We start from the raw sequence: 26,386 nt of genomic DNA, 5'->3' as shown, positions 1-26,386 counted from the left end.
GGATGGATGGGTGGGTGGATGGGTGGGTGGGTGGGTGGATGGATGGATGGGTGAATGGATGGGTGGGTGGGTGGATGGATGGTTGGGTAGATGGATGAATGGATGGGTAGATGGATGAATGGATGGGTGGATGGATGGATGGGTTTGGTGTTTTTAGACAGGGTCTGTGTTGGGCTTTTCCATTGTGCTATCTGCCTGAGAAAAAAACAACTTATAGGACAAATTATTTTGCTTCTGATTCAGTGGTTTCAGGCCATAGCGGTAAGGGCATAGCAGAGCTGTTTATATCATGGCAGATGGGGAACAAATGGAGCGATAGGAAGAGGCCAAGACAAAATGTAGCTGCCAATCACACACTGTCAGTGACCTCTCTCTCCATCAAGCCCCGCCTCCCTAAGTGTCACCTCTGTCCTAACATTCTGTTCAAATTTTGAAGCCATCAACAGATGCATAGATAGGACCAGTGCTCTCGTGAGCTGAGGGCCCCAGGAATTGCCCTCATAGACACCTCCAGGAGCAGGCTTTTTAAAGCCCCTACATGTTGCTCAATCCATTCAAGTTGGAAGTCAAAATTAACGACAGCCAGGTCTCACCGTGTAGGTCAGGCTGGCCTTGAACTTGAAATCCTCCTGGATTAATCTCAGAATAATGAAATCACAGGTCTGCACCCGCATGCCCAACTAGGGCAGTGCTTCAGATGTAGTTCTTTAGAATTCTGGGTTGTTTGCACCTTCGTTCCTTCAGAGTTTTCCAGGATACCTGATCACATAGGGCGGCCTTGACCACTCCAGAACATGTCGACACAGGACAGTGCAAATGAGCTAGAGAGAATCCACATTTATTTGCTCCAAGGCAGAGGGAGCTGCACCCTGGAGCATGGGCTAGACCTCAGTCCCTACCCCCTCCCCTTACCCACACACTGCGAAGTATACAGCATGTAAAAGCTGGGGTTCCCCTCTTCTATTTGGGTGACTTTTCAGAGAAGAATCCTAAAGTATATTCTTGTGGGTGTCTGAATATGTGTGTTCACTTTTGATTTGAAGGATAAAAAGCCCAAAGAACAAGAAAAGAGGGGTGATTTTCTCCATCGTCCATTTTCCAAGAAGTTGGACAAGAGCCTGCCCTCCCACAAACAGCCCTCAGCCTCACTCATCACGCAGATTCAGAACACCAAAGCCCTGCTCAAAGACCGGAAGACGTCCAAGGCAGGCTTTCCCGACAAAGGTGGGTCAGCTCTTTGGGGGTGGCTGTGTAGGCTCAGGACAGAGGTGATTATGCCTTTTGGAAGGTACCATTCGCATATCTAAGGCAATGGGACTTGGGAGCCAAACGGTGGGGTGTTGACCACCTGTGCAGGATTTGAGAGGACACAGGGGGGCACATAGTATAATGGAAACAGAGACTAGGGTACCGAGTGCTGCAGGAGAGGGGATTAAGATGTGGCAGCAAGTCGTCAGCGTGTGCGGGACTGTGGAAGAAGAGTTGGGGTGCATGGAACTGTAGAGGCAGAAGTTAGGGTAGAAAGTGTTGTTGGAGCAGAGGCTGGGGTACGTGGGACTGAGGGAGCAGAGATCAGGTAGATAATTGTGGTATAAGAGTCTGGGGATTCGTGGCATGTCGGAGCAGAGATTTGGTTGCATGGTACTGTGGACCAGAGGCGAAGGTATAAGGTATCATAGAAGGAGATGAGGGCACAGGACCAGATGAAGATGTGTAGGATGAGAGGTTGGTACACACCATGTTCTGGGGCCACAGTGAGTACATGAGATTACAGGGGTCAGTGGGATAGGTAGAGAGGAGCAGGCACAGGAGGAGGTGGGGGGCAAAAGCAAGTGCTGGGCGTGGTCTTATTGCAGCTTGTCTTAGAAACATGGCCCCATGAGGCATTCAAGCGTGACTGCTGAGTCTGGGGTCTAGAGTGATGGTAGGGTTCTCAGACCCAAGTTCAAGTCCCAGCGCTACTGTTTGCTGGGAGCCAAAGGTCTTCACTGAGTCCCTCAGTGTCATAGGCACTGGCTGTTAGACCTACACATTGGATCCAACGTGTCCTGATTCAGAATCCAGTCTATCATTGATCACTGACGCATGTGAGGCTCCTTCCAGGATGGCACAGGCTTGACGTGCATGTGAGAAACACCCCCGCGAGGGAGACATGGAAGCTGGGGGTGTCCTAACATGGAATCCTGAGGCAGGAATGCTCCCATTATTGTAGTCTGGTCGCAGAGGTTTTATTATTTATTTACAGAGGTTGCAGCATCTGAGGCTTGGGGAGGGATGTGGCCGTCTGAGGTCCACTCAGGCTTGTTGCTTTGCTCAGAGAGCCTCTGGGGTGGCAACTGTCCTTCACTGCCTGGTGCAGCCTGTCTTGGTGCACTAATGCCACAGACTTCGGAGAGGAAGCCATGCTCCTGAGCCAGCCGGAGCACTGACAATATTAGCCATTAATGAAATCTTATTTCTTTCTGCTGTCACATCTCAGGCATCTGCTGCCTGAGGAGATTTACTTCCATGCCTGAGTATTTATTTATGTGGGCAAGGGAGATTCTCAGTGCCCTGAGCTGCTCCTGAAATCACCCCCACTGGGCAGCAGCTTGCTCCTGCAGCTGGGCCATGATGAAGCCCATAAAATGTTACGCAGTGAGAAGAGCCCGAGACAGAGCTTATTCTGCATGAACTTGGCTTTCTTCCGCCCACGTGTCAAGCCTCTCGGGAGGTTTTCTCTCTCTTTCCTGGTACAGTTCACAAACCTGGATTCTGGTCCGTGCCAACTCAGGATGGAAAATCTGGGCATTGGCTGGTTGCCTTTGCCTCATATTTCTGTTTGAAGTTTGACTCAGCTGTGTGGGGTTCAAAGCCACAAGGGAGGCTTGAAATAGGAGAGACATCCACAGCCCGGATGAACCTGTAAGCTTTCGCACTAAGGGAATGAGCCAGGCTTCAAAGTCCGGATACTGTATGAGGCTGTTTACATTCCTAGAGTGGCCAAGTTCGTGGATCTGCAGGTAGAGTGGGAATTGCCATAGTGTAGGGAGACAAGAAGAGTGCACCAGCATGTAATGGCAGCATTATTTCTATAGGATGAAATAACTGTAAGGGCAGCATTATTTCTATAGGATAAAATAACTGTGTAAGGCAGCATTATTTCTATAGGATGAAATAACTGTAAGGCAGCATTATTTCTATAGGATGAAATAACTGTAAGGGCAGCATTATTTCTATAGGATGAAATAGCTGTGTATACTTTGCCAAACTGTAGACAGAAAGACACTAAGTTGATCAACTTTCTGTCACTTTTTTTTTTTTTACCATGATGAACTTAACAAGAAAGTTGAGGGACACAAGTCCTTCTGGGGTCAGCAGTCAAGAGACCAGATGTCTGTGGGTTCAGTAAGTCAGAGTCTGTGGACCTCCAAGCTTTAATGGATATTCTGTTGAGCAGGTAAACCTCTTTGTTCAAAGGCCTCTTGGTAGAGTCAGGAGTTTTCAGTTATCAATGGTGGATGTTAGGGCTTCTGGTCCAGCCTCTTGTCTCCTATAGCCTAGGAGGACTTCTGGGGCTCCTGCTGGGACCTCGGAGCTCTGGTTGACACTTCCTCTAACTGTCTCAGGTCATTGGTTTCATGCTTCCTCCTGCCCTGTACCAGGTTGCTATCTCAGTTAAGCTGGGGGACAGCACAGGCAGGATGGTATGTGAGCTCTTTTCAAATCTTTTCACGGTCTTGCTTTCTTGGTGTGTAGATTCCTTCGGCTGCCGCAATCTTTTCCGCAAAACCTCCGATTCCAATTGTGTGGCTTCTTCTTCCATGGAGTTCATCCCTGTCCCACCTCCCAGGACGCCCAGGATTGTAAAGAAACTAGAGCCACACCAGCCAGGGCCAGGAAGTGCCAGCATCCTCCCCAAGGAAGAGCCGCTGCTGCTGGATATGGTACGCTCCTTTGAGTCTGTGGATCGCGAGGACCACATAGAACTGCTGTCCCCTTCCCACCACTATAGGATCCTGAACTCCCCCGGGGGCTTGGCTCGGAGGAATTCTAGTGAGCGGACACTCTCTCCGGGGCTGCTGTCTGGAAGCACATCACCTCTCCAAACTCCACTGCATTCCACGCTGGTTTCTTTCAGTCATGAAGATAAGAACAGCTCCCCAAAAGAGGAGGGCGTGTGTTCCCCTCCTCCGGTTCCCAGCAATGGCCTCACACAGCCTCTGGGGAGCCCCAACTGTGTGAAAAGCAGGGGAAGGTTTCCCATGATGGGCATTGGACAGATGCTGAGGAAGCGGCACCAGAGCCTGCAGCCTTCCTCAGAGAGGTCCCTGGAGGCCAGCATGTCCCCGCTGCAGCCCACGGCCCCCTCTAGCCTCTCCTTTGACCTGGCTGATGGTGTAAAGGGCCAGTGTTAACCCAGGACGGCAAGATTCTGGGTCTCCGTGAGGACGGCAATGGAACAGCGCTCCACACATACATCAGGGCATGAGCAGTCAACCTCACAAGAGCATCCTTTATTCCTTCCACACAATGTTCCAAGCTCAGATCAGCCACAATCCACAGACTCAAAGCCCACACACCAAGTCTCACTTAGGAACCCTACGAGATGCTGAGAATCAGGGGGCACTGGTTGTAGGAGCCACCCATTCCAGTCCGAGACCCTCTTTCCTACAACCCCTCATCCAGTCCTCTCCAGTATCCCCCGGCTGGGCTGAGCTGAAAACCACACCCCCATCTGTGGGACCACGCGGATTTCCAGATCGGTACCCAGCCTTCCTTCCCGCCTCCGCTCCATGTGTGCCTCTCACAGACTGCACTGTTCAGTGGCCAGTCATAGTCTCACAGGGACCAATGCCACTGCAAGGACGTTCACCCAGCCTGGGGATTCCTCCCGAGGGGAGCAACCCTTCGTACCCTACCGGTGAGTCCCTGTGGGAGAGCAGAATTGGTGAGGCACAGTGCCAGACCCCAGGAACCCCAGAGGAAGATGGGATAGAGCCTCAGACAAAGATGGAACCCCACCGTGAGAGCCCAGATGGAAGATGAAGACTGAAAACACTCATTCCCATGCAATGTTTTCACAAATGGTCTTTTCTGCCTTTATTTTAACTTTTTTTTTTTAATTGAAACTTGCTAAGATTGAATGAACTTGTCCAAAGAAATCTTTCTTTATATGATGCTATTAAATTAAAGTAACTCTTTTTTTTCTTTCTTTTCTTTTTTTTTTCTTTTTTCTTTGAGTCAGGGTCTCATTGAGTAGCCCAGGTTGACTTCAAACTCATCATCCTCCTGCCTCAGCTTCCAGAGTGCTGGGATTGCAAGTGTATGCCCCTTTGTCTGGCTCAAAATAACAATTTTTAAAAGCCTAGGTGGCCAGATGGGAAGTACTTCGACCAAATTCATGTTTTTCTGCGAGGCTGCCGCTCAGATGGCCAGAAAGCTGGTCTGGGTGCCGATGGTAGCAGCATTAGACCCTGGTGGCCAGCATGAGGGACAACAGCCTAGCCATCCTGTGTTTATACTGTGGCAGCAGCTGAAGGCATAGAACATAGCTCCAGAAGGTTCTGGAGAAAGAGAGAAGGGATTCTTAAGGCAGAATTGAGATGCAAGAAGGAGGCATTTGCTGTACATCCTTCTGCTGTGGTTAGAGCTTAGCTGTGCTGGGGGCTGGGAACAGGCTTGCCCACTGGGAGCATGTCCGTGGACAGTTTCATCCCCAAAGAAAGCAGTGTCCTCCACCTTATAGTCTGCACCTTCCCCCTCCAGGATTGAACCAAAGATGCATTTCTGGTTTTGTGACTGTGACACCCCTTGTGTCTTTTGTGGAATCTGGTGTTGTCTGATTATGTCCAGCTGGCTCTTGACAAGGGACTGGCTCTGTGTGGATCCTGGACCCTGGTACTTAGCAGGGGACTGCCCAGTCATGAGCAGCATTGTAAGGACGGGAAGAATCGGTACAAGTTGGGTCACAGTTGGTTTAGAAGATGAGTTATGGAAGAGCCCAGAACCTTCGATTTTTTGGCTATTTCAGATGTAATCAGAGACCACACCTGTAGCCGTGAAGCCAGATTCATTATCTTGGTCCATTGATTCTGAAGTGAGCTAATTTCATTAAAATCACGAAGCCAGCCTTTGCCAGTGAGGGATGAGACAGCGTCACCGTCTCTCATTTACCAATGGTGGCATCCTTCGGCCTCTCACAGCTCTGACCTGGCAAGAAGAGAACACACATTTGGACGACCCTGGAAGCAAGATGCTCTAGTCTTGGCTGAACTTGGAAAGACCTGGGCTGCTTAATCCTAGGGAGGGACTCACCCCTCCCTAGGGCCCTTTAGGAGGAGGCCAGTCTCCTCCCAGCAGCCAGTGCTGTTTTTCAGCATGGCTTCTGCTCAGCTTCCAGGACTTAACATTGAAAACAGAACTCTCTAAGCAGAGGGAAGAGAAGAATCATCTACAGACGCTGTATTGGCGCAATGTGTTTTGAGTTTTGATGGGTGAAGAATCCTTTTTGAAAGATGACTGCCAACTGTAACCCTTTGGCTCTGCAAGTTGGTAGGATGTATACCTGTGTACCCTGCCCCTTTTTTCATAGCCCCTTATGTCTTTTTCTGGCGGTATGCTTTCCTCGTGTGTGTGTGTGTGTGTGTGTGTGTGTGTGTGTGTGTGTGTGTGTGTGTGTGTTGGTGTTAGCTCATGGAGAAAGTGTTTCCCATTCTTGGAACGCTTCGAGAATGGTGTCAGAAGCACCCCCAGCTGCCCGTGTTGCTGCTGGTAACCGACTCGGAACTCAGGTGTGTAGTGAACCCAGCGGGAGGCAAAGGGGAGCAAGGAGGGGAGACTTAGCTGTGTTTGGGGGTGTGCATGCACCTGACAGACAACTCTGTGAAACCAAGGGGAAGAAGAAATGTTAAATTCTTGTTTTATTATATTTATATGGAAAACTTGACTATCCTTTCGTTAGGTATGGAGTGTCGTCTGTTTGACCCATGACTGTCCTTCATGAGTCTTTGCCTGTGATATATTTCAGTCAGCCTGTGGCTACTGATGAGAAGGACCGAACTGTCATTGTGTGAAGTCCAGGAGGAAGAGTCCATTTTAGTCGTACGGTTTGGTCATAAGTAAGGACTATATTTATGTCACCATGATTGAATATATGTACTTTTATAATGGCTGTGAAATACACTTTTTCCTCACTATGGCTGCTTTATTTATTGACACATCTTAAAACATGGAGTGTGTACTACAGAGTACCATTGTTTACTTAAAACTCTTGGCACCGGTACCAATGGGTATGGAGAGGTGGGGGGCTTGGGGGCATTTTCTATTCTAGCAGCCCCTGGTTAATTTCACCTGCAGTGAGTGTTTCCAAAGGTTGATAGGACTCATGGGCTGAATGGCAACTCAAGATGCCTCAGCATGTTTTTCACATTGATGGGTCAGGATTTCCCAGGGAGAATCACAGAAGGATGGCCATGCATCTCGCTTCTGGTCTCTGTCCTTTATTTAGGTCCCGAGTCAGGGAAAGAGGTGGATATGTGATGGGATAGGTGTACATTAGCTGTTTGGATTGTCCTGGTTATGACACCGTTCATAACTGTTCACAGAATGTTTTTCAGTAGGGTGCCACCGTCCTTAAAGCCGTGTGTCCCTTTCTCACAGGAACTACAGGCTCAGAGGCTTGCATGGCTACAAAGCCGGCAGGACTTCTGTTCCTGCTGCACAGCTCACTCGGAAGTTAGAGATAAAGGAGCAGTTGTGTGGTTTGGACATTTTATTGTAAGAAACGCAGCATTTCAGAGCAGGAAGGAACCTAAGATTCTCAGGTCCAACCTTAGCCTCCTCCCCCACTTCCTCCCTCTCCCCTTCTTCCTCCTCCTCCTCCTCCTCCTCCTCCTCCTCCTCCTCCTCCTCCTCCATCCTCCTGCTTCTACTGTCTCTTCTTTTTCTTTTCTTCTTCTTCAAGGTCTCATGTAGTCCAGGCTTGCCATGAAGTCATAATCCTCCTGCCTCAGCATTCTGAGAACACATGTCCCGCCACCATACCCAACTATCTCCTTCTGTGTTTTGTTTTTGTTTTTAGATTAAGTTCTTATCATATGTAAATAACCTAGACTGCCCTTGAAGTCACAGTCCTCCTGCCTCAACCTTCTGAGTGCTCAGATTACAGATATGCACCACCATACTCAGTTCTCCCAATCTTCGTAAAGAGGATACCCCAGAGTTCTCAGGTGAACTGGCTACCATGTGCTTGGAGGATCACCGAGGGCAAATCAAGCTGTCATTGTGGCAGGCACTTCCGAGGTTCCCGGGAGGAACTGTGTAAGCTTTCTTAAGTCATTCTCAGAACAGTGTAGTGTCTCAAGACCTGCAGATCATTGAGCATCATCGGACCTTTTCTGCTACCCTCCACTGATTCGTGAAGCTGGACAGACCGCTTCCTTTGTGGACTCTCTTGTTTTCTTCTGAATCTGATGTAGATAGAAGCCCCTTGTTATCTACTGGGGTTTGTGAGACTAAACCAATAGGACATTTACACAGAGACCTATCACAAAGTGAGGCAAATTCGGAAAGAATGCAAGATGGACTGATTTTTCTAGCAGGGTCTGGAAAGCCTCTTGGTTACTGCATTTGTTGTCTGTGTATGGTCCTCTGTGCCACAGACACACAGAATAATTCAGAGCAGTGCTGGGAGCTGGTTCAACTTAATGTCATCACTTTTCAATGGAAGGATTGTGTTTCCTGAGTGGTAAATGAGTGTATTATCTGTGGCAGCCCTTTGCTCAAGGGAGCGTCTCAGACATCTGGTCCCGCAGACAAACGGGGTACATGTTTGTACTTCGTTGCTACAGACGTGTTCTCGGGGCACTGTGTTCTGGGATTGATATCTGTAGGTACACAGGGATGGTGGGGGAATGTGGCCCGGAGGCTTGGATCTGCCACCCGTCTTCCGCAGACACCGCATCCGAGTTGGTGTACATTCAGTGAGATATCTGAGGGAATCCCGTCCGGGAATGTAGACCAGCTAGACACAGAGCAAACTGGGACCAACTGGAGTTAATCAGCTTATGATGAAAGGTGGCACATGGCCGAGAGAACACCACCAGGAAACAGATTTACCCGTGAAGACATAAACGGGGCTGGCTTCCAGGCCGGAGCTACGTGCGTTCCCTGCTTACAAGATGGCCTATGTTGAAAGCAAAGGCCTTAACTTATATTGAAGTCTGTAACTTATATTTATACTTCATACGATAACAAAGCTCTATTTTTGTAGCTATCACATCACAGACAGCTGATATGGGGGCAGATGGCAGTCTGGTATTGGGAACAAAGTTGTCATCCAGAATTGAGCAGAGGTTTACCGGGGTCCTCCCCTCTAGCAGCCCAGGCGTGGGAGCCTTTGGACTTCGCTTGCATAACTTAGCACATCCCAGATCCTAATGGTCTCTTCAGTAAAGATTTGTCTCCCCCACAGATTTTAGCGAAACTCAAAGATCACCACAGAAGATGGATGAATTATTGTAAGAGGCAGAGGTTGGGGAGGATGGGCCCCAACCAATGTCTTCTCAGCATGACTGGACCACTTACTGGGGAGCATGGGTGACTCATACCACCAAAAAAGTCCCCTAAGTGACTTTGGACAGCTATCCCATGGGGAATTCCTACCACGGTTGTTCACCTCTCATAGTGCAGTGATTGGGACCTTGGAGAGGGTCCTCAGGAGGATTTGCAAAAGTCTTGGGAGTCTCATGACCCTTACCTTCTCCTTCTAGGAGGGAATTTGACAGGCTCGATCTCATGAGGGTCCTAGGCAGATCAGCACAGCCGATCTGCTTCAAGATGGCAGTGGTCATGTCCAACCTGGAAGAAACAGCTACCTCATGGCCCCTATGCTGAACTTGGTGGTGTATGCCAGCATGGAGAGATGAAAGCAGGGAGAATTGCAAGCGTGAGGCCAGCCTGGGCTACAGAGTGAGGAGGCTGCATCGATAAATAAACATCACTGAAATCAGATAGGCCTCACTCCACTGTTAGACAATCATGCCAGCTACCAGTAAGCGAGGGATTTATCTTCTCTTTGTGTCCGTATGTGCAGGAGCACACGTGTGTGCATGGAGGCTGGAGGGCAACCTAGACTATCACTCTTCAGCTGCTAGCCACCCTGTGTTTTGAGACAGGATTGCTCACTGACCTGGAACTTTCCTAGTAGCTAGGCTGACTTGAGATCCCCAGGGGCTCCCTGTTAGTGCGTCCCCAGTACTGGGATTGCAAGCATGTGCCATCAAGGCCAGGCTTTTGTTTGTTTTTTGTTTCTGTTGTTTTCAGCATGGGTTCTGGGGCATTGAACTGAGGTCTTTATACTTCCAAGGTAAGAGTCCACCAAAGGAGCTACCAGGCCAGCTCAGTAGTTATTTTTTTCTAAAGAAAGGGACCACACTGGTAAATTCTAATCTCCTTTGTGAAGAGCATGTTAGGGTGATTTGTGTCCTCTTTAAATTCCTGTGTTGAGGCCTTTAGTTCCCCCCCCCCCCCGAATGTGACACCTTTAGAGACAAATTAAAATGAGGTCGTTAGGGTGAGACCTGATCTACTCCCAGCAGGGACAGCTGACAGGAAAGGTCATGTGAGGACAGGGGAGAAGAAAGCAGCTGTCTGTGGCGAGGAGCCTGGCCTTGGAGCACCTCAGACCGGGCCTGTGGGACAATAGATGCTGTTGTGGAAATCACCGAGTCCAGGGTGGGGTGTGTGTTTGTTGGTTTGTTTTTAATGGGTGTCCTACAGACCAACATGGAGAGGGGCCAAAGAGGAATGCTTAAATAATAATTTATTACAAATCTTGTGACTTTGGTCCCATCTGCTGCACTCATTTATTCTTTCCCTTACCGTGAAATGACTTCCAGAAAGTTCCATGGTTTGGGAATAAAACTTCTACCTTTTCCATGTGTTCCCTGTGTACTCAGCTAATTAAAAAAAAATCCCCTTAAACAGCGATCTGCCAACTTTTTCTACAAAGGACCACACAGGCAATATTTTCAGTTTATTTTTGTTTGTTTTGGTCTGGCTTTTAAACAACAACAACAACAACAACAAACTAACTAACAAAAACTTCCATTTAATTGTTGTTTCCACAAGGATCTAAAACATTCAATCCATTTTATCTGGTGGATATACAAAAACAGACCACAGCTGACTTTCAGCCCTCAAGGTGTGGTTGGCTGAGCCCTGATTTTATTCTGTGAGGTATCATCTTTTCCTTTTTCTTTCTTTTTTTTTATTTTTCAAGACAGGGTTTCTCTGTGTAACTCTGGCTATCTTGGAACTCCCTTTGTAGACTAGTCTGGCCTCGAACTCACAGAGATCCACCTGCCTCTGCCTCCCGAGTGCTGGGATTAAAGGCGTTGGCCACCACCATCCGGCAAGGTGTCACATTTTCTGTTTCTTAGATATGTTCAAGGTCAGAGAAAGAAGGAAGGAGAGAGGAAAGAGAAGAGGGGGGCAGGGAGAGAGGAGGGAGACAGACAGACAGGCACAGAGAGACAGGCAGACAGAGACAGAGTTAGACAAAGAGACAGAGAGAGGGAGAACATTCCATTTGTGATGCTTGGGTTTTGTATTCTCAGAAGGGTCAGTGTACGCTAACTTGTCAAGTGTTTGGAAAATGAGTTAACCTAAAGGGAAGCAGAGTCAGGAGAGGCCCTGACTTTTCACACTTTATCATCCTTTCTTGTTTTGATTTTGATATTAATCTACCTTTCATGACTATCACCAAGAGCCTATGGCTGGGTAACCTTATTTAAAAAAGTTTATTTAGCTCAGGGTTCTGGTCCTAGATTGAGACGACCTTACTGGCAGCTGCAAAGCATCACCTGCTGAGAGATGTGGAACAGATGTGTCTGCCCATCCTCTGGCCTCTCTTTCCTATGGAGCCACTAGTACCCCATGGTTGGGCTCTGTCTTCATGACCTGGTGGAGCCTCCATCAGCTCCCAGAGGTGCCTCCTTCAAACATGGTGGGATTACATTCTCCTACTCTTAACACCTCACAATGGGGATCAAACGTCAACGCGTGAATCACTTAGGACACATATCCAGGCCATATGCAAACCACAACAGATGGGCAGGGTCCTCTGCCATCATGAATGTAGCCATGCTTGGGTGCAGCCATGCAGAGGTCAGTGGGCTGTTGCCTCTGAGTACCCCACACTGAGATCCGTTCCTGGCTCCACTGTGCAGAGGGGAACACTCCCCAGTCATCAAGCTACTTTCCATGTCAAGCCATTTCCCATTTCCCTTTTGCAAAGGGCCCCCAGATACGGGCTCTTGTTTGCCTATCAAAAGGGGGTGCTTACTCAAAATCTAAGTGGAGGGCTGATGTGGAGCTGAATGATACTCCTTGACTAGTCACAACCATTATTCACAACTGGATGACGCGGAGCCACGAGCTGGATAAGTATCCCTGCCACTGAAAGACAAATTGTGTCATCTGAGTCAGAGTTCCCAAATAGCCCATTCAAGTGTCCTTCCCACCCACAGCCACTTCAATTACGTGAGCCATTCTCTCTCTCGTCTTGGACATCTCGGAGATTCACAACAACCTTGGAACTGACCCGGCTCCCGGGCTCCAATCCTTGGAAGTCTAAAGCAACACCAGGAAACAGATTCTCAGGATGACCACAAAGCAGCTGCTTGGATTGTAGTTTTTATAACTCACTGCTGATTCCTCAGCAAGCTTTAATGTATCCTGTATTCAGATTTAAAAAAAAAAAAAAACAAAAAACGGAGTGAATGTTCTCATGTGACTGTCCTTGTCCTGTCTGCTTTGAGACGCTTCCTCAAATCATGGCTGGAAGCGGAAGTCAAGCTACACTTCTCTCTAAGGCCAGGATGGAGAAATGATGCCTCAAAGAACACATGGATGGGTGGCAGCATCTGTCTCAAGCCCAGTTCTGAAACCACTAACCCAGAAAAGGAGTCTAGAATTAAAAGGTACCCAGAGGCTTCTTTGGGAGACCATGGCTTCTGGAGTTTAATCATTCCCTTTTGCCAAACTTTAGGCTTCAGAAACGATGGACATGGGGATGAGCATGACAGGAAACTGACTTCTGGGGAGGCCTTAAAGGGAAAGGGTCTGTGTGGGCTGGATTTGCCCTGCCTTCCTCTTGGTAAGTTTACATTGCAGCCTTGATATACTGAATGACAGTCTTTAAGTTATGAAGAGCTTGGAATAACCTCTTACTTATTCTTGTACCTACGTACAGGGTCCAAACACGTGATTATAGGTAGGTAGGTGGGCAGATGGAGGATGTACTCGTCACCTTTATCATCACCATAGCCAAATACCTGACCCAAAAAGAATATTTAAAGACTTAACGAAGTTTCGGTTAAGTTTTCATCATGGCAGAGAGAGTGTCATGGAGCAGAACAGAGCCGTTCATACCTCGGCAGAGGGGACGGACGTAGAGAGAAAAGAGAACATCCATGGTAGGCTGGCTTCCTCTTTCCTTTCCGTTTATTCTTTCTGAGCCCCCAGCCCACAGGGTGATACCGCCCACATTCAGGTAGGTCCTCCTTGCTCAGTTAACCCTCTTCAGACATGCTGTCATAGACACACCCAGACATGTGCCTCACCAGTTCCCTAGATGATTCTAAATACAGTCAGGTTGACAGTAAGTTTAACCATCACAGATGGCGAGGTTAGTGAATGAATATTTGGATGGATGGATGTGAATACATTTAGAGGTAGGACCTTCAAAGGGGTGATTAAGATGAGTCCTTAGGACGGGCCCTTGTCTGGTCTCACTGTTGTCCTAGGAAGAGGAAGAAATGTGGACAGTCAGACGTGGGAATTCAAGGACATGGTGTGAAGGCAGCCATCCGAGAACCAAGTCCTCAGAAGAAACCCAAGCAGCGATACTTTGCTCTTGGACCTCAGTCTCCAGAACTCTAGGACGTAGGCCTGTAACGGATCTTTCTTGGACCACCAGCTCCCAAATAATGATATGGAGACTTCTTATTAAGTAGGAAAGCTTAGCCTTAGCTTAGGCTTGCTCCCAACTAGCTCTTAAAACTTAAATCAACCCATTTAATCTACATCCTGCCATGTGGCCCATTACCTCTCCATACTGTATGTCCATCTTCCTCCGCATCTTGCTGGCGAATCCCCGCCCCAGAGTTCCTTTCTCTGCCCAGAAGTACTGCCTATCCTCTCCTGCCTAGCTATTGGCTGTTTGGCTTTTTATTAAATTAATCAGAAGGTGCCTTAGGCGGGTGAGGAAGAGATACATCTTCACACAGTGTGTGGTCAATTATCCTGCAACACAGGCTTGTTGTTTAAACCACCCAGTGTGTGGCATTTCATGATGCCTGCTCTACACCAGTCAACCACTCACAAATACCAGACACAGGGCAGGGAAGCTCACCCAAGGAAAACAGCCTGCTTATTCAAACCTGCCGTAGCAAGGTAGGTGGACACTTGCACTTGGCAGGTTCACAGGCAGGCAGAGGGTGGGGAAGCTGTGAGAGAAAAGAGGAAGCTTGTGGGTGCTCTCTGGTTAGCAGTTGCTGACACGTGGAAGGTGGAGGTGGTCTATCTAGATGTGCTGGCTAGTTTTATGTCAACTTGACACAAGCTAGAGTTATCTGAAGGAAAGGAGCCTCCGTTGAGAAAATGCTCCCATGAGATCCAGCTGTAAGGCATTTTCTGGATTAGTGATTATTGTGAGAGGACCCAGCCTATTGTGGGTCCCTGGGCTGGTGGTACTGGGTTCTATAAGAAAATAGGCTGAGCAAGCCATGAGGAGCAAGCAGCACCCCTTCATGGCCTCTGCATCAGCTTCTGCCTCCAAGTTCCTGCCTGTTTGAGTTCCTGTCCTGGCTTCCTTCAGTGATGGGTGAACGTAGAAGTAAAAATCCAATAATCCCTTTCCTCCCCAACTTGCATTTTGGTTATGGTGTTTTGTCGCAGCAATAATAATAACCCTAACTAAGACACGAGATGTAGGGCATCTTTTGTGTGGATTAAGGAGCTTATCTGGTTTCCTTCTGACTGGTTTGGAGTGGAAGCAAAGTTAATACTTAGGGGAAGTATGAAGTCATTCAAAAAGCTGTGGCCACGTGGATCCATTGCTATAAAAGTGTGGCTTCATGGGCCATTTACCCTAGAAGCTGAGGGTCTGAATTCCATTGTCATCTATAACCTAACCATCACCTCATTGTATAATCAGTCTGTCATAGGTGGGCAGATGCCTCCTCACCCATGTTTCCCTGACTGTACTAATTTCCTAGGTCTTTTTTTATAGAAAATTACCATGAACTCTATGGCTTGAAAGAGAAACATGTTCATCTACAAATGTACGGAGGGATGAAGTTGAGGTTCTAGCAAGGTCCTGCTCTGAGCCTCTGAGCCTCTGAGCCTCTGAGCCTTGGCTCTCCCCTCCTCTCCATGCTTTGGGTTGTTATCAGTAACCTTGGGTTTGTTTGGTCCATTCTCTACCTCTAGCTTCATGTGACATCTTTCTATGTGTACAGGTCTCCACACAACTTTCTAGTAAGGATATCAGTAACTGGATTTAAGGCCCACCTTACTCTAGTATCCCCTCAACTATCCTGCAATGACGCTATTCCAGGGAAGATTACTTCCTGAGGGATATGAATACTACCTAACTGATTCTATTGGTTAAGAGACCTTCTATTGTTACTGTGGCTAAAAGGCTCCCTGGGTGTGGATCTTGCATGTGACTTTAGTCATGGTAGGATATTTAATTGTAAAGCAATGGTTATCGAACTGTGGGTCTTGACCCCTTTGGAGGTCAAGCTACCCTTTTCACAGGGGTCACCTAAGACCATTGGAAAGCACAGATATTTACATTGCGATTCATAACAGTAGCAAAATTACAGTTAGGAATTATAACAAAAATAATTTTATGGTTGGGGTTCACCACAACATGAGGACCGCATTAAAGGGTCTTAGCATTAGAAAGGTTGAGTATCACCTCCCTAAAATCTTAATATGTCCAGATCAGTGACCATTAAGAGGTAACCTTTTGGATAGAAACTATGAGGCCTTTACAAATTGGGGGAGAGAGACCTGCATCTAACTAGTAGAGTGATAGGCCGGCTGTCTCCAAGGCAGGTAGATCCTGGGGCCAGGCTGACTTCCACACAGACTTTTTCAAACAAACCAGAGAGACAGTTGGGACACCCAGAGGCATGAGAGCTGTGTGGAAGACTTATGGAATCTTGATATAATTTGTTATTATATTCCAACTCCAAGGCACACAGATCAGCATATCTCTGACCCCACACTCTTAGAGTTTAAACAGAGAGTACTCTGTCATATCAGCTGTGCTTGTTAAATCCCAGGCAAAGTCCACATGCCAGTCAGGATGCCCCAAATTAGCGATCTCACAGCCCCCACTCCCAGCCCAGATCCTTCTGGGTTCCCTCTTATGATGAAGGGTGTCACAGATTCCATCTTGTCCGAATCCCAACCTGAGCACTAGCCTATCTCCCACATCCAGTCCATACATACTCTCCAACATGTCTGTCTCCTTCGCTAGCTCAAATGCTCCAAAGATGAAGGACTAACAAGGGCCACACAAACCCAAGATGTGGGGATGAGATACCCACGTTCTTTACAGTCGTGACATTTGGCATAGTGCAAGAGATGGCACATCAAATTAGGGAGTTCTGCAAAATAGGGGCTGAAGGTAACAGCCTAAGAGGGAGGATTAAATAGTGTATGTAGGTCAGTTAAGCCAGGGGCAGGGCAAGTGCTCCAGAAACACAAGCAATTGTACGGTGGCTGTGTGGTTGTGTTACTGTGGAGTTCCCAGGTCTGAGTGCTCAATCTTGATCTTCACTGAAGAGCTGGAAGCAAGATGTCTACTTCTTAGGGAGTACTTTACACATCAAAACAACTTATAAACAAACAAAAAGAAGAAGAAGAGGAGGAGGAAGACTGGACACCTATTTTAGTGTTACCAGCACTTTTCAAGTGCTTTTGTGAGATTTCATTTTGCCCCAGAATGCACTCTACCTGAGATCTTGAGTATCCCGTTTAAAGGCTTGGTGTTCAGCCTGTGACTTTGTGAGGTGGTGGAACCTGTGAGAGGCGGCGGGACCTGTGAGAGGCGGCGGGAGCTAGTGAGAGCTTCGGGTCGCTGGAGGATTGCCTCGGAGGAGCTGTAGCTGGAGGGCTTCTCTCCAGGTTCCCCAAGCCCCGCAGTCCCACAATCCACTTATAAAATAATCACTCAGACGCTTATATCACTTATAAACTGTATGGCCGTGGCAGGCTTCTTGCTAACTGTTCTTTTATCTTAAATTAACCCATATTTATAAATCTATACCTTGCCACGTGGCTGGTGGCTTACCGGCGTCTCTACATGCTCTTCTCCTGGCGGTGGCTGCAGTCTCTCCCCCAGCCTTCCGCTCCCCAGAATTCTCCTCTCTCCTTGTCCCACCTACCTCCTGCCTGGTCATTGGCCATCAGTGTTTTATTTACATAGAGTGATATCCACAGCAGGAGCCTGAGGGTCCCGGGGCCTTTCTTCTTTCTCTTCCACTTCCTGGCCATGAGAAGAGTAGTTTTGTTGTGCCACACACTCCCAAATGTGACAGGCCTCCACAGGCTCCAAACAACAGGGCCAGCCGGCCATAGACTGAAACCTCTCCAAACTGTGAGCCAAAATAAACTTTGCTGTTCGTAGGTTGACAGTCCCAAGTGTGTGTGACAGGAACAGAACACTAATGCAGAAATCGTCTTCTTTCTTTTGGATAAAAAAAAAAAAATCAAGTTTTTATTTTTGAATAATTTTAGATTTATAGAAAAGTTACAAAGATGATACAAACAATTCTTCAATGTCCCTCATTCTGTATTCTCACCTGCTTCACATCTCTTGCAACCGGTGTATATTTGTCCAAACCCAGGCACTGGCACTGAGGCCTGTCTGTGAACAAAACTCCAAGCGTTTCTTCCTTCCAGGACCCACTCCTCTGCACTTAGCTGTTGCATTTCCCTCACATGCTGCGGTCTGTGACAACTGTTTCATCTTGTGCTGTTTCTGTGACCTGGAGAGTGTCAGGCGGGCGGGAGACTGGCTGGCATCCTGCTGGGTATCCCTCACCTGAGAGTGTCTGTTTTCACCGCGGTCAGATGGAGTTACAGGGTTCTCTAAAGAATGCCCTCGATGACGCCTGCCTCTCAGCACATCCCATCAGGCTGTGCGTGATCACAGAGCATCCGAAGAGGTCCCTCTTCCTGAAGTACAGTTCAGCTTCCTCTATGGCGAAGTCTTGCTTCCACCTTCTCTACTCACTGAGTCTAGTCCACCCTCAGAGTAAAAATGGACAGGATGGAGCCCTCTTCCTAGAGAGGGAGCTTTTACACACATTGCGTGACGTCCTCCTCTACGGAAGATGGTTTCCTTCCCCTCAGTATGTTATTTGCATAATCATGTATCTTCTATCCACATGGAGTCATAGGTACGTATTGTATACTTTTGGTTATAATGTAATACTGCATCATCTGTTTGTTGCCCAGCTTGTCCCAGCGTTGGCTTTTGGAACCCTTCTGGATGACCCTGGATCTCTTTGCCATGCTCCCATCCCAATGCTTTTCGAGTACTTCCTTGCCTCCTGGCACTACCAGATGCACCAGGATCATCTAGAATAATCCTTGCCCCAAACCTAGAATCAGCTGATTTTTCTCAAGGAGCCCTGGTTCAGTTTATGCTCTTTTGACTGTTAGCAATGGTGGCAAACCTGACTCTTGTGAGTGGACTTGAAAAGCAGATGAACAGTCAAAAGTCATTTAGACGCATATGTGCTGGAACAGACCAGTAATCAAGCGCAGTACACAACCTCTCTCATCAGAAATTTCTTACAGAAAGTAAGCTGACAGACAAAGTTTTTTTTTCCAAAGGAAAACCTGGCCAGCACTTTCCTACCACCATAATATTTGTGAGTAAAAACCCTGATCAGCTCAGCCTTTCTGTAGAGAACAATGTCATTGATATTAAGGGCCCAATCCTCCTCTTGTCTTCCTGTTTTGAATGAGTTTCCCCCTAAGTCTTGGGATAAGGTTGAAGTGTTGCTTCAGGATTATAATAGAAACACCATGTTCCACGATCAGTTACAATTTTTCTCCAAAACATGTGTGTTCCAACCCACCCCCACCCCCCACCCCGCCTGCCTCTCAAACCTCCCCTGAAAAATCAGAGCAAATGCCAAGACTTCATAGTTTAAGTTCATGATTCAGACTCCTTGGCAAAATTTCACAGCCGTCCGTCCCCGTCCCCCCCTCCCCACTCCCTCCCCCCACACACCCCGACCCTGTGGACAAAGTTTTCTTCCATCTGCACACAGCACGTCAGCCACTGTGCGTGCTCACGGTGCATGGTCCAGCAGAAGGACTCTGTCAACGTTCGTCGGTGACAAAGCAGCCCCTCTGTGGTCCACGGCTGACTTTTGTCTTTGCCATCTGCTCTTAGCCTTCTCTCCAACTGTTCCCTGTCACACGGCAAGCGTCCCACTTGTCTAGCGTTTTGCTTTGTACGAAATTTGGGACTCTCTGGTCCTGACGCGCCTATCTTTTCCATGAAGTGTGAAGCTATGTGCTGTTCCAGTCTCCAGCACACATGCCTGTTGAATTAAGTTTTTGATTTCCACAAGTCTCATAGGACAGCCTTTTAGGGCACACTGAAATCCACCTTGATGGATGGACAGAAAGCCACGGCACCAAGAGTTAGAAATGTTCATTCTGTCCATAAAAGGGCCGCAAATCCCTAGGCAAAGGAGACATATCAAGAAATCCCACGTGAATCTTTCATCCACTGTGCTCCCCCACGTGAGGCGAGCACTCCAGCTCTGCCCTCACCTGACCCAACAGAACCCAGACCTGTATCACGCCTCACTCACTCTTCTCCTTCTCATCCTTACTGAAAATATCAGAACGAAACATCTTGAATCAAAAGCACTGCCTGTGTTTCTGAACATCGTTCAGCCCGTCTTGGACTGGATCCTTCTCTCTTACTTGTCTGTCAAGTCGCAGGGTGGAAGTACAAGCACTGAGCAGTGTGCCGGCTCGTGGTTCCGGGGGCTGGACATCCAGCAAGCTGTGGGTAGGGTTGCTGCTTCCTGGATGCTGGAGGGAGGCTCTGATGGCCCTGGACATCCCTTTGGCTTGTAGATGGCGTTCTCCCTGCAGCTTCCCTTCTCCTTGGCTCTGGGTGTGTCTGCCTCTGGGTCTACCTCTCCCTGTTTCCAAGGATATCAGTTATGTTGGGTCAGGTTCCACTTTAAACATCTTCATCGTCACTTGGAGATGTCTGTAATAGGACACTGTTCGGGTCAGCTTGGCTTCCCGGACAAAATGTCCTCAACACAATGTAAATGTAAATAATGTAAAGAGTGCGGCACTTATGATCAGGGTTCTGGCAGGGTGAGCTCTGGTGAGCGGCCTCCTTGTTGACTCCTCATATGGTAAGTAGAGTGAGATTTGGCACCTTCCTCTTATGAGAGCACTAATCCCACCATAAGGGGCCCCATCCTTCTCAGATCTTTGGAACCTATTTCCTCCTGTATTAACCTTTGCATCACTGACAAATACCTAGTAACAAGTACCTCAGAGATCGAGTAACAAGTAACCAAGAGAGAGAATTTAAGAGGAAGAGAGATTCACGTTGGCTTATGGTTTTGGAGGTGTTAGATCCTGGCTCCGTTGCTTTCGGTTTGAGGTAAAGGAGAGATCTTGTGATTGTGGGAGCCCGGCAGGGCAAAGTAGCTCATTGCATCACAGACAGGAAGCAGAGAGAGACAGAGAGATGCTGGGACAGACAGAGTCCCCTGAAGACAACCCTCCCACCATTGACCTCAACAGCTCGTTCAGTTTTGAAGTCATCTATGGCTTAAGTTCATTGATGTAATTAGTGCCCTCATCATCCAATCACTCCTTGATAGGGTACCACTTGGAGACAAGTCCCCAACACATAACCTTCCAGGGGAAATACTTACATCCTAAGCATACCACCCCATAAAGGCCCCACTTCCTAATATAGTCGCTTTGAGTTTGAAAATATGAATTTTGGCAGGGAGAGACACGAGGCATTTGGTCTCTAGCCCCCACGAGGTAAGGTCTCATTCTAAGGTATTGGGGGTTGGTATTCCAATATATATATAGTGAAGGCACAATCCAACCACAGACCACCAGCTAGCTGGGTAACGAACTTTGTGTTCAAAATACGCCATAGACACTTTTACTCTAGAGAAACCGTCTCTGCAGTTTGCAGGCAGGCTGTGGGAGGACATAGATGGGGTGCAGGAGTCTGAGGAAGGTACCAGAGCCCCAGGGTCGCCCAGGCTCTGTGTCCTCTGCCGGCAGCTGACGGGGCTGGATTCTATCTCTGCTGACAGTATAGATGCTGATAATAATTGACTTGCATCTATAATTTTCTAGGTCCTGGGGAAGTTGTTGGAAATCTTAAGATGGTTTTGATCGTCTAATGTGCAAAGGAGAGTCCTAGCTCTACATCAGGAGAAACGTAGCAGGTGATGTCAGCAAAGCTAAGTTTTTTCCACAGTTGTTATAATAAAGGTGCATTTTGCAAACCCAGCAGAGTAGAAAAAAGGGAGAAAGTCATTTACCCCTGAACTCGTGACCTAACATATTTAGAGCATCTTCATGTAATTTTTCTTATGTATTTATAAATATCTTCATTGCCTTTTATATGATTTGTTCAGACACTTTTAATTTTTTATTTAAAATATTTACTTACACTTTTATTTATTTGTATGTGTGCATATGCGTGTGTGTGTGTGTGTGTGTGTGTGTGTATGTGTGTATGTGTGTGTACGCGTACATGCGCGCACACTGACACCTATGTATGTGTAGGGGGGTGCATGCCACAGCACACACATGTTAGAGAACAACGTGCAGCAGTCAGTTCCCTCCTCCCACCGTGTGGGTTCCAGGGCTGTAATTCAGGTCATCAGGCTTGGGCAGCAAGTGCCTTTACCCACTGAGCCGTCTCGTTGACCCAGATATTACTTACTTTCCAATTTCCGTTTGAAATAACATTAGATGCACATGCAAGTTGTAAAATGTGTATAAAATACCCCCACGCCCTTCTTCCCACTTTTTCAGTGATGGTTCCTTTTGAAGTTGTTAAAATATGCATAACGTTTTTATGTGTGCAGAATTCACATTGTCCAGAGCGGCTATCAATCACCGTGCAGCATCTTCCACATGGAGGGTGCCAGCGATGGCCTCTTCTGAAACTAGAGTGCAGTGCTGAAGAATATGTGCTTTTTACTTTATTTTATTTAGATCGAGACAGGAGTTTACATAACCCAGGCTGGCCTCAAACTCACAATATAGCCAAGGATAACCTTGAACTTCCAAACTTCATGCTTCTGCCTCCTGAGTGCTGAGATTGTTGGTGTGTGCTACTCTGCCTAGTTTACACAGTGCTGAGGATCACTCCTGGGGCCTTGAGCATGCAAGACAAACAGTCTACAGGGTGAGTCGTGGTCCCAGCTCAGGAATATGCTCATTCAGAATAACATTTATCTTTAAATAATGTATTTTTATTCTTTGAGGATTTCATACAACATATTTTTTTATTATATTCACTCCCTATTCTTCCCAACTCCTCCCAGATCCACCCCTTAAAAGATTTATTTTTTGTTTTGTATGTGTATCTGCATGGCTATGTGAGAATTGGAGTTACAGGCCGTTATGAGCTACCTGACATGGGTGCTGGGATTCAAACTCTGTTCCTCTACAAATCACTCTTAACCACTGAGCCGTCTCCTAAGCTCCGGATGTGTGCATTTTTGTTTTTCTTTTCTCTTTTTATGGCAGTGCATTTCTGTTGGCGTCAGCTTTACTGACTTAACAAAAGCCATCTACACAGGAAAAAACATCTGGCACCAGGCACCAGACTCCACGAATATCATTTTATCTAGCATCCTCCTGTTCCCTGAAGGTACCATGGCTTCCCTGCAGGAGTGGCGGACCTATAAGGAGCAGGAGGAGGTCTGAAATTGGTGGCGCTCACTGTTCCTGGGCCGTCCAATGTGTTACTGGGTTTGCTGTGCATTCAGAGACTCTCTGAGTCCAGTACAGGAATGGGATGCCATCTTGGGGTCATTGACTTCCTGGAATGTGCTTGACATCCAGATCTCCTTTTCAGCTTCTTGGAACAAGTGTTGGGACTTGAAAGTGCCAAGAAGCGAGGCCACCAGGGAGGCTCAGAAGAGAAGGCAGCAATTAGGGGATGAGGTTGGCTCTAACAAGGCTTGATTACAGAGTGACTCTCAGAGGACTTGGCTTGGCCTTGGCATCAGGGACCCAAGATGGTTGGACCTCAGGACCTCATCAGCTGCCCTAGCTGTCCCGACTGTCCAGATCTCCAAATAGTGGCCCAGTCATCCCCACCCCACCCCCAACCTGAAGTCCATAACCACAGGTGGCTCTCACATCAAAACTCCCCACACTGAATGGTTTAGAACATCACGTGCTCTCTCTCCCATCGTCAGAGGCTGGCAAACTTGGCCCAAAGGTGTTCAAAACCAAACCTCTTGAACACTGTGTGCGAGGTCTCAAATCATTTTGCAGGGGTCGCTGTGCGCCGTCAGCAACACTGGCTGGTAGGAGCCTATGGGGGTACTTGGTGCTTAGTCCGGACCTGCTGGAGTCTATTTTTCATTCTGCAGCCCTTTTTGGAAGCCCCTGACGGGTCTGCTTCACCTGCGCCAACACGGAGGGAAACGTGCTGGTGGTTCAAACATGCAGGGTGAGCCACAGCAGGAGTGATCCCAGTGACGGCCTTCCTGTGGAGGAAAAGGGTCTGCTGACGCGTTGGGCATTGTAGGCAGTGTGCGAGAGGGCAGGAGGCCCTCTGGGTAAGATAACCTCTTGGTCCCAGGGCAACCAGGACTACCCTACTTTCAGCCCTGAAAGTCCGTAAGACCGTGGGTCACAGACATCTCAGCAGGACTCTGCTGCCGAGGAGGGGGCCTTCCCGGGCGCCCATCCTGCCTCTGGTGTTTGGGTTAGTCTCATTGTACTTGCGCGGGGGGGGGGGAAGCAGGAAGCTTGGGGTGGCTGCTACCCATGATCCTGGCACGGCTGTGGAAGGTCTCTGGGGTCTCCAGCGGCCCCAGGCTTTGCAGCCTGCCCCTCTTCGTAGACTGCCGACTGCAGTGAGTGTGTTGCCAGGAGTGTGGGTGGCGGGGCGTCTCAGGCTTTGCCCCCCTCTTCAGTGTGTGGGGGATTCCTGGAGGGCTTCACACGGGCACCACTCAGGAGGCCGTGATGAAAGGCAGCCACGGAGACATCACAACCTGCAGCTGGGAACAGGCATCTGGAGCTGGCATCCTGCCTGTCCCCATCCGTGTGGTGCCAGATAGCTCCTGGAGGTACACAAAACAGCCTGTGTCTGGGGTCCTCCTTGTAGTCCGTAAACCCTAGTGTTTATGTCTCAAAGGCTTGAAGCAATATATACCTCTGCAGTCAGGCGGTTTGGTGGTGTTTTTTCCCCCCCACAGGGTCCTGCAGTCCGTTTTAGAAGTTTTGGTGAACTTTTCCCACAGGTACCGGATGGGGGTGGGGGGGACAGTTAAAATCTACAGACCCTCCTGAACTCACCCCAACTAGAAAGTGATCAGAGAATGCCTGAATACAAACTACAAAACAAGATGATGTCCTCCCTTGACACTTGCTGCAGAGTGGCCGTGGGAACTGTCTGAGTCCCGTGTGTGTGTCCGTGTGTGTGTCCGTGTGTGTGTGTGTGTGTGTGTGTGTGTGTGTGTGTCCTCATCCTTCAGCCTGCACCTGACCTGTGAAGAGTTGTCATTGTCAGAGGTAGGACATGCATGGACTAGACACTCAAGTAATGTCTTAGTCTAGTTTTGCAGTGCGGGAGGTTCAGGTCTCAACAAACACACGCTTCCTAACGGAATCAAAGAAGTCCAGACAGGAAGGGAAAAAGGGAAATCCCTCCTGGCACGTGGGATAAAATCTGTCCCTCGACAAGCACGCGGTAAGGGGTCGCGTGAACATTCCATCTGGCATTTCCGTTCTGAGACGACGTGACGCTATTTCAGCTTCATTTCCGAGGGGTCCAGCCTTTCGGCTGCACCTCCAAATCACTAGTTTTTTTTTTTTTTTCTGGTGAGGGGCGAAGAGCTGCCAGTGATGAAAATACCTGGATGTGAATTTAGATAAGTCATCATTGGTCTGGTTCAGTTGTGGGGGACATGCTAATGGCAGGGCTGCATGGGACCTGGGGTTTGGAGCAGGTGTCTGAGGGTGACGTGGGAGTCTGGGTGACATGGGTACTGGCTAACCCCTGACGGAACTCAATGCTGTAAGAGAAGCATGTGACACACATGTATGGAAATATCATGGTGAAGCCCTTCGCCTTGTACAAAGAACATGCCGATTTCACTTATAGTAAAAGGCAAATGATTTACACCGAAGGGAATCTCGAGGGATTCTAATGTTGGCTTATAAAAGGTAATCTGGTAAGGAAATGAGGGCAGAAACCCCGATGCTGGTGTCAGTTATGATTCTCCGAATGAAGCCTGAGGGGAAGGGAAGGACGGCAGCCTCATGGATGGCCCTGAGTCGGGCTGTCGTTGTTTTCCCGAATTCCCACAGCTGCAATGTTGTTGGTGTGACAATACACTTCCACAATTACTTGTCAGTGTGGAGACCAGAACCTTGGCATCTATTCTCAGAGAGGACTAGGACAAAGGTCCCCTCTTTCTGTTTTTTCCCCAAGACAGGGTTTCTCTGTGTAAGCGCCCTGGATATCCTGGAACTCATGCTGTAGATCAGGTTAGCCTCAAACTCACAGAAATCACCTGCTCTGCCTCCTGAGTGTTGGGATTACAGTCGTGCACCACCACTGCCTAGCAAGGTCTCCTCATTTGGTGGCCTTGAGGTCATAACCCCCAGCCATTTAACCCCCTTTGGGGAATGGCTCTGTTTCTGACTCTCATTTCTGGGGTAACTAGTGGCTTTGAACATCTGATACTTATTGTTTATTGGAAAGTTTCCAAAGCCTTTAGCCCACATGGAGAATTACTAATGAAGAAAGGAGGGGTCGTCCTAAAGAAAGGAGATTGTTTTCAAGAGCTCCCCACCCCTCACCCCAGGAAGCACCCTTTGTCCCAGGGCTGGGATTCCTCCACCCCACTCCCAGCTTTCCCTCAAGGCTGTGGTGGTTTAAATAGGAATGGCCCCCCACAGACTCATGTGTGTGAGTGATCTGCCCACAGGAAGCGGCACCATTAGGAGGTGTGGCCTTGTCGGAGTGGGTGTGGCCTTGTCGGAGTGGGTGTGACCTTGTTGGAGTGGGTGTGGCCTTGTCGGAGGAAGTGTGTCACCGTGGAGGCGG

The 26,386-nt window shown here is 48.2% G+C and overlaps 1 protein-coding gene across 1 annotated transcript in view; it reads left to right on the top strand.

Annotated features, from left to right (window-relative positions):
• The window catches only part of Hunk (hormonally up-regulated Neu-associated kinase), a 109,268-nt gene extending 102,088 nt beyond the window's left edge, over positions 1–7,180 (top strand). The window contains 2 exon segments of the mRNA XM_028877052.2: positions 1,044–1,224; positions 3,739–7,180. Coding sequence (XP_028732885.1) covers positions 1,044–1,224; positions 3,739–4,397 — 840 coding nt within the window. The 3' untranslated portion in view covers positions 4,398–7,180.
• Positions 7,181–26,386: the final 19,206 nt, after the last annotated feature.

The sequence above is a fragment of the Peromyscus leucopus genome, chromosome 12, assembly GCF_004664715.2.
Source record: "Peromyscus leucopus breed LL Stock chromosome 12, UCI_PerLeu_2.1, whole genome shotgun sequence".
In the NCBI taxonomy this organism is placed as follows: domain Eukaryota; kingdom Metazoa; phylum Chordata; class Mammalia; order Rodentia; family Cricetidae; genus Peromyscus; species Peromyscus leucopus.
The sequence above is the reverse complement of the archived record's forward strand: the minus strand, read 5'-3'. Positions and strand labels throughout refer to the sequence as shown.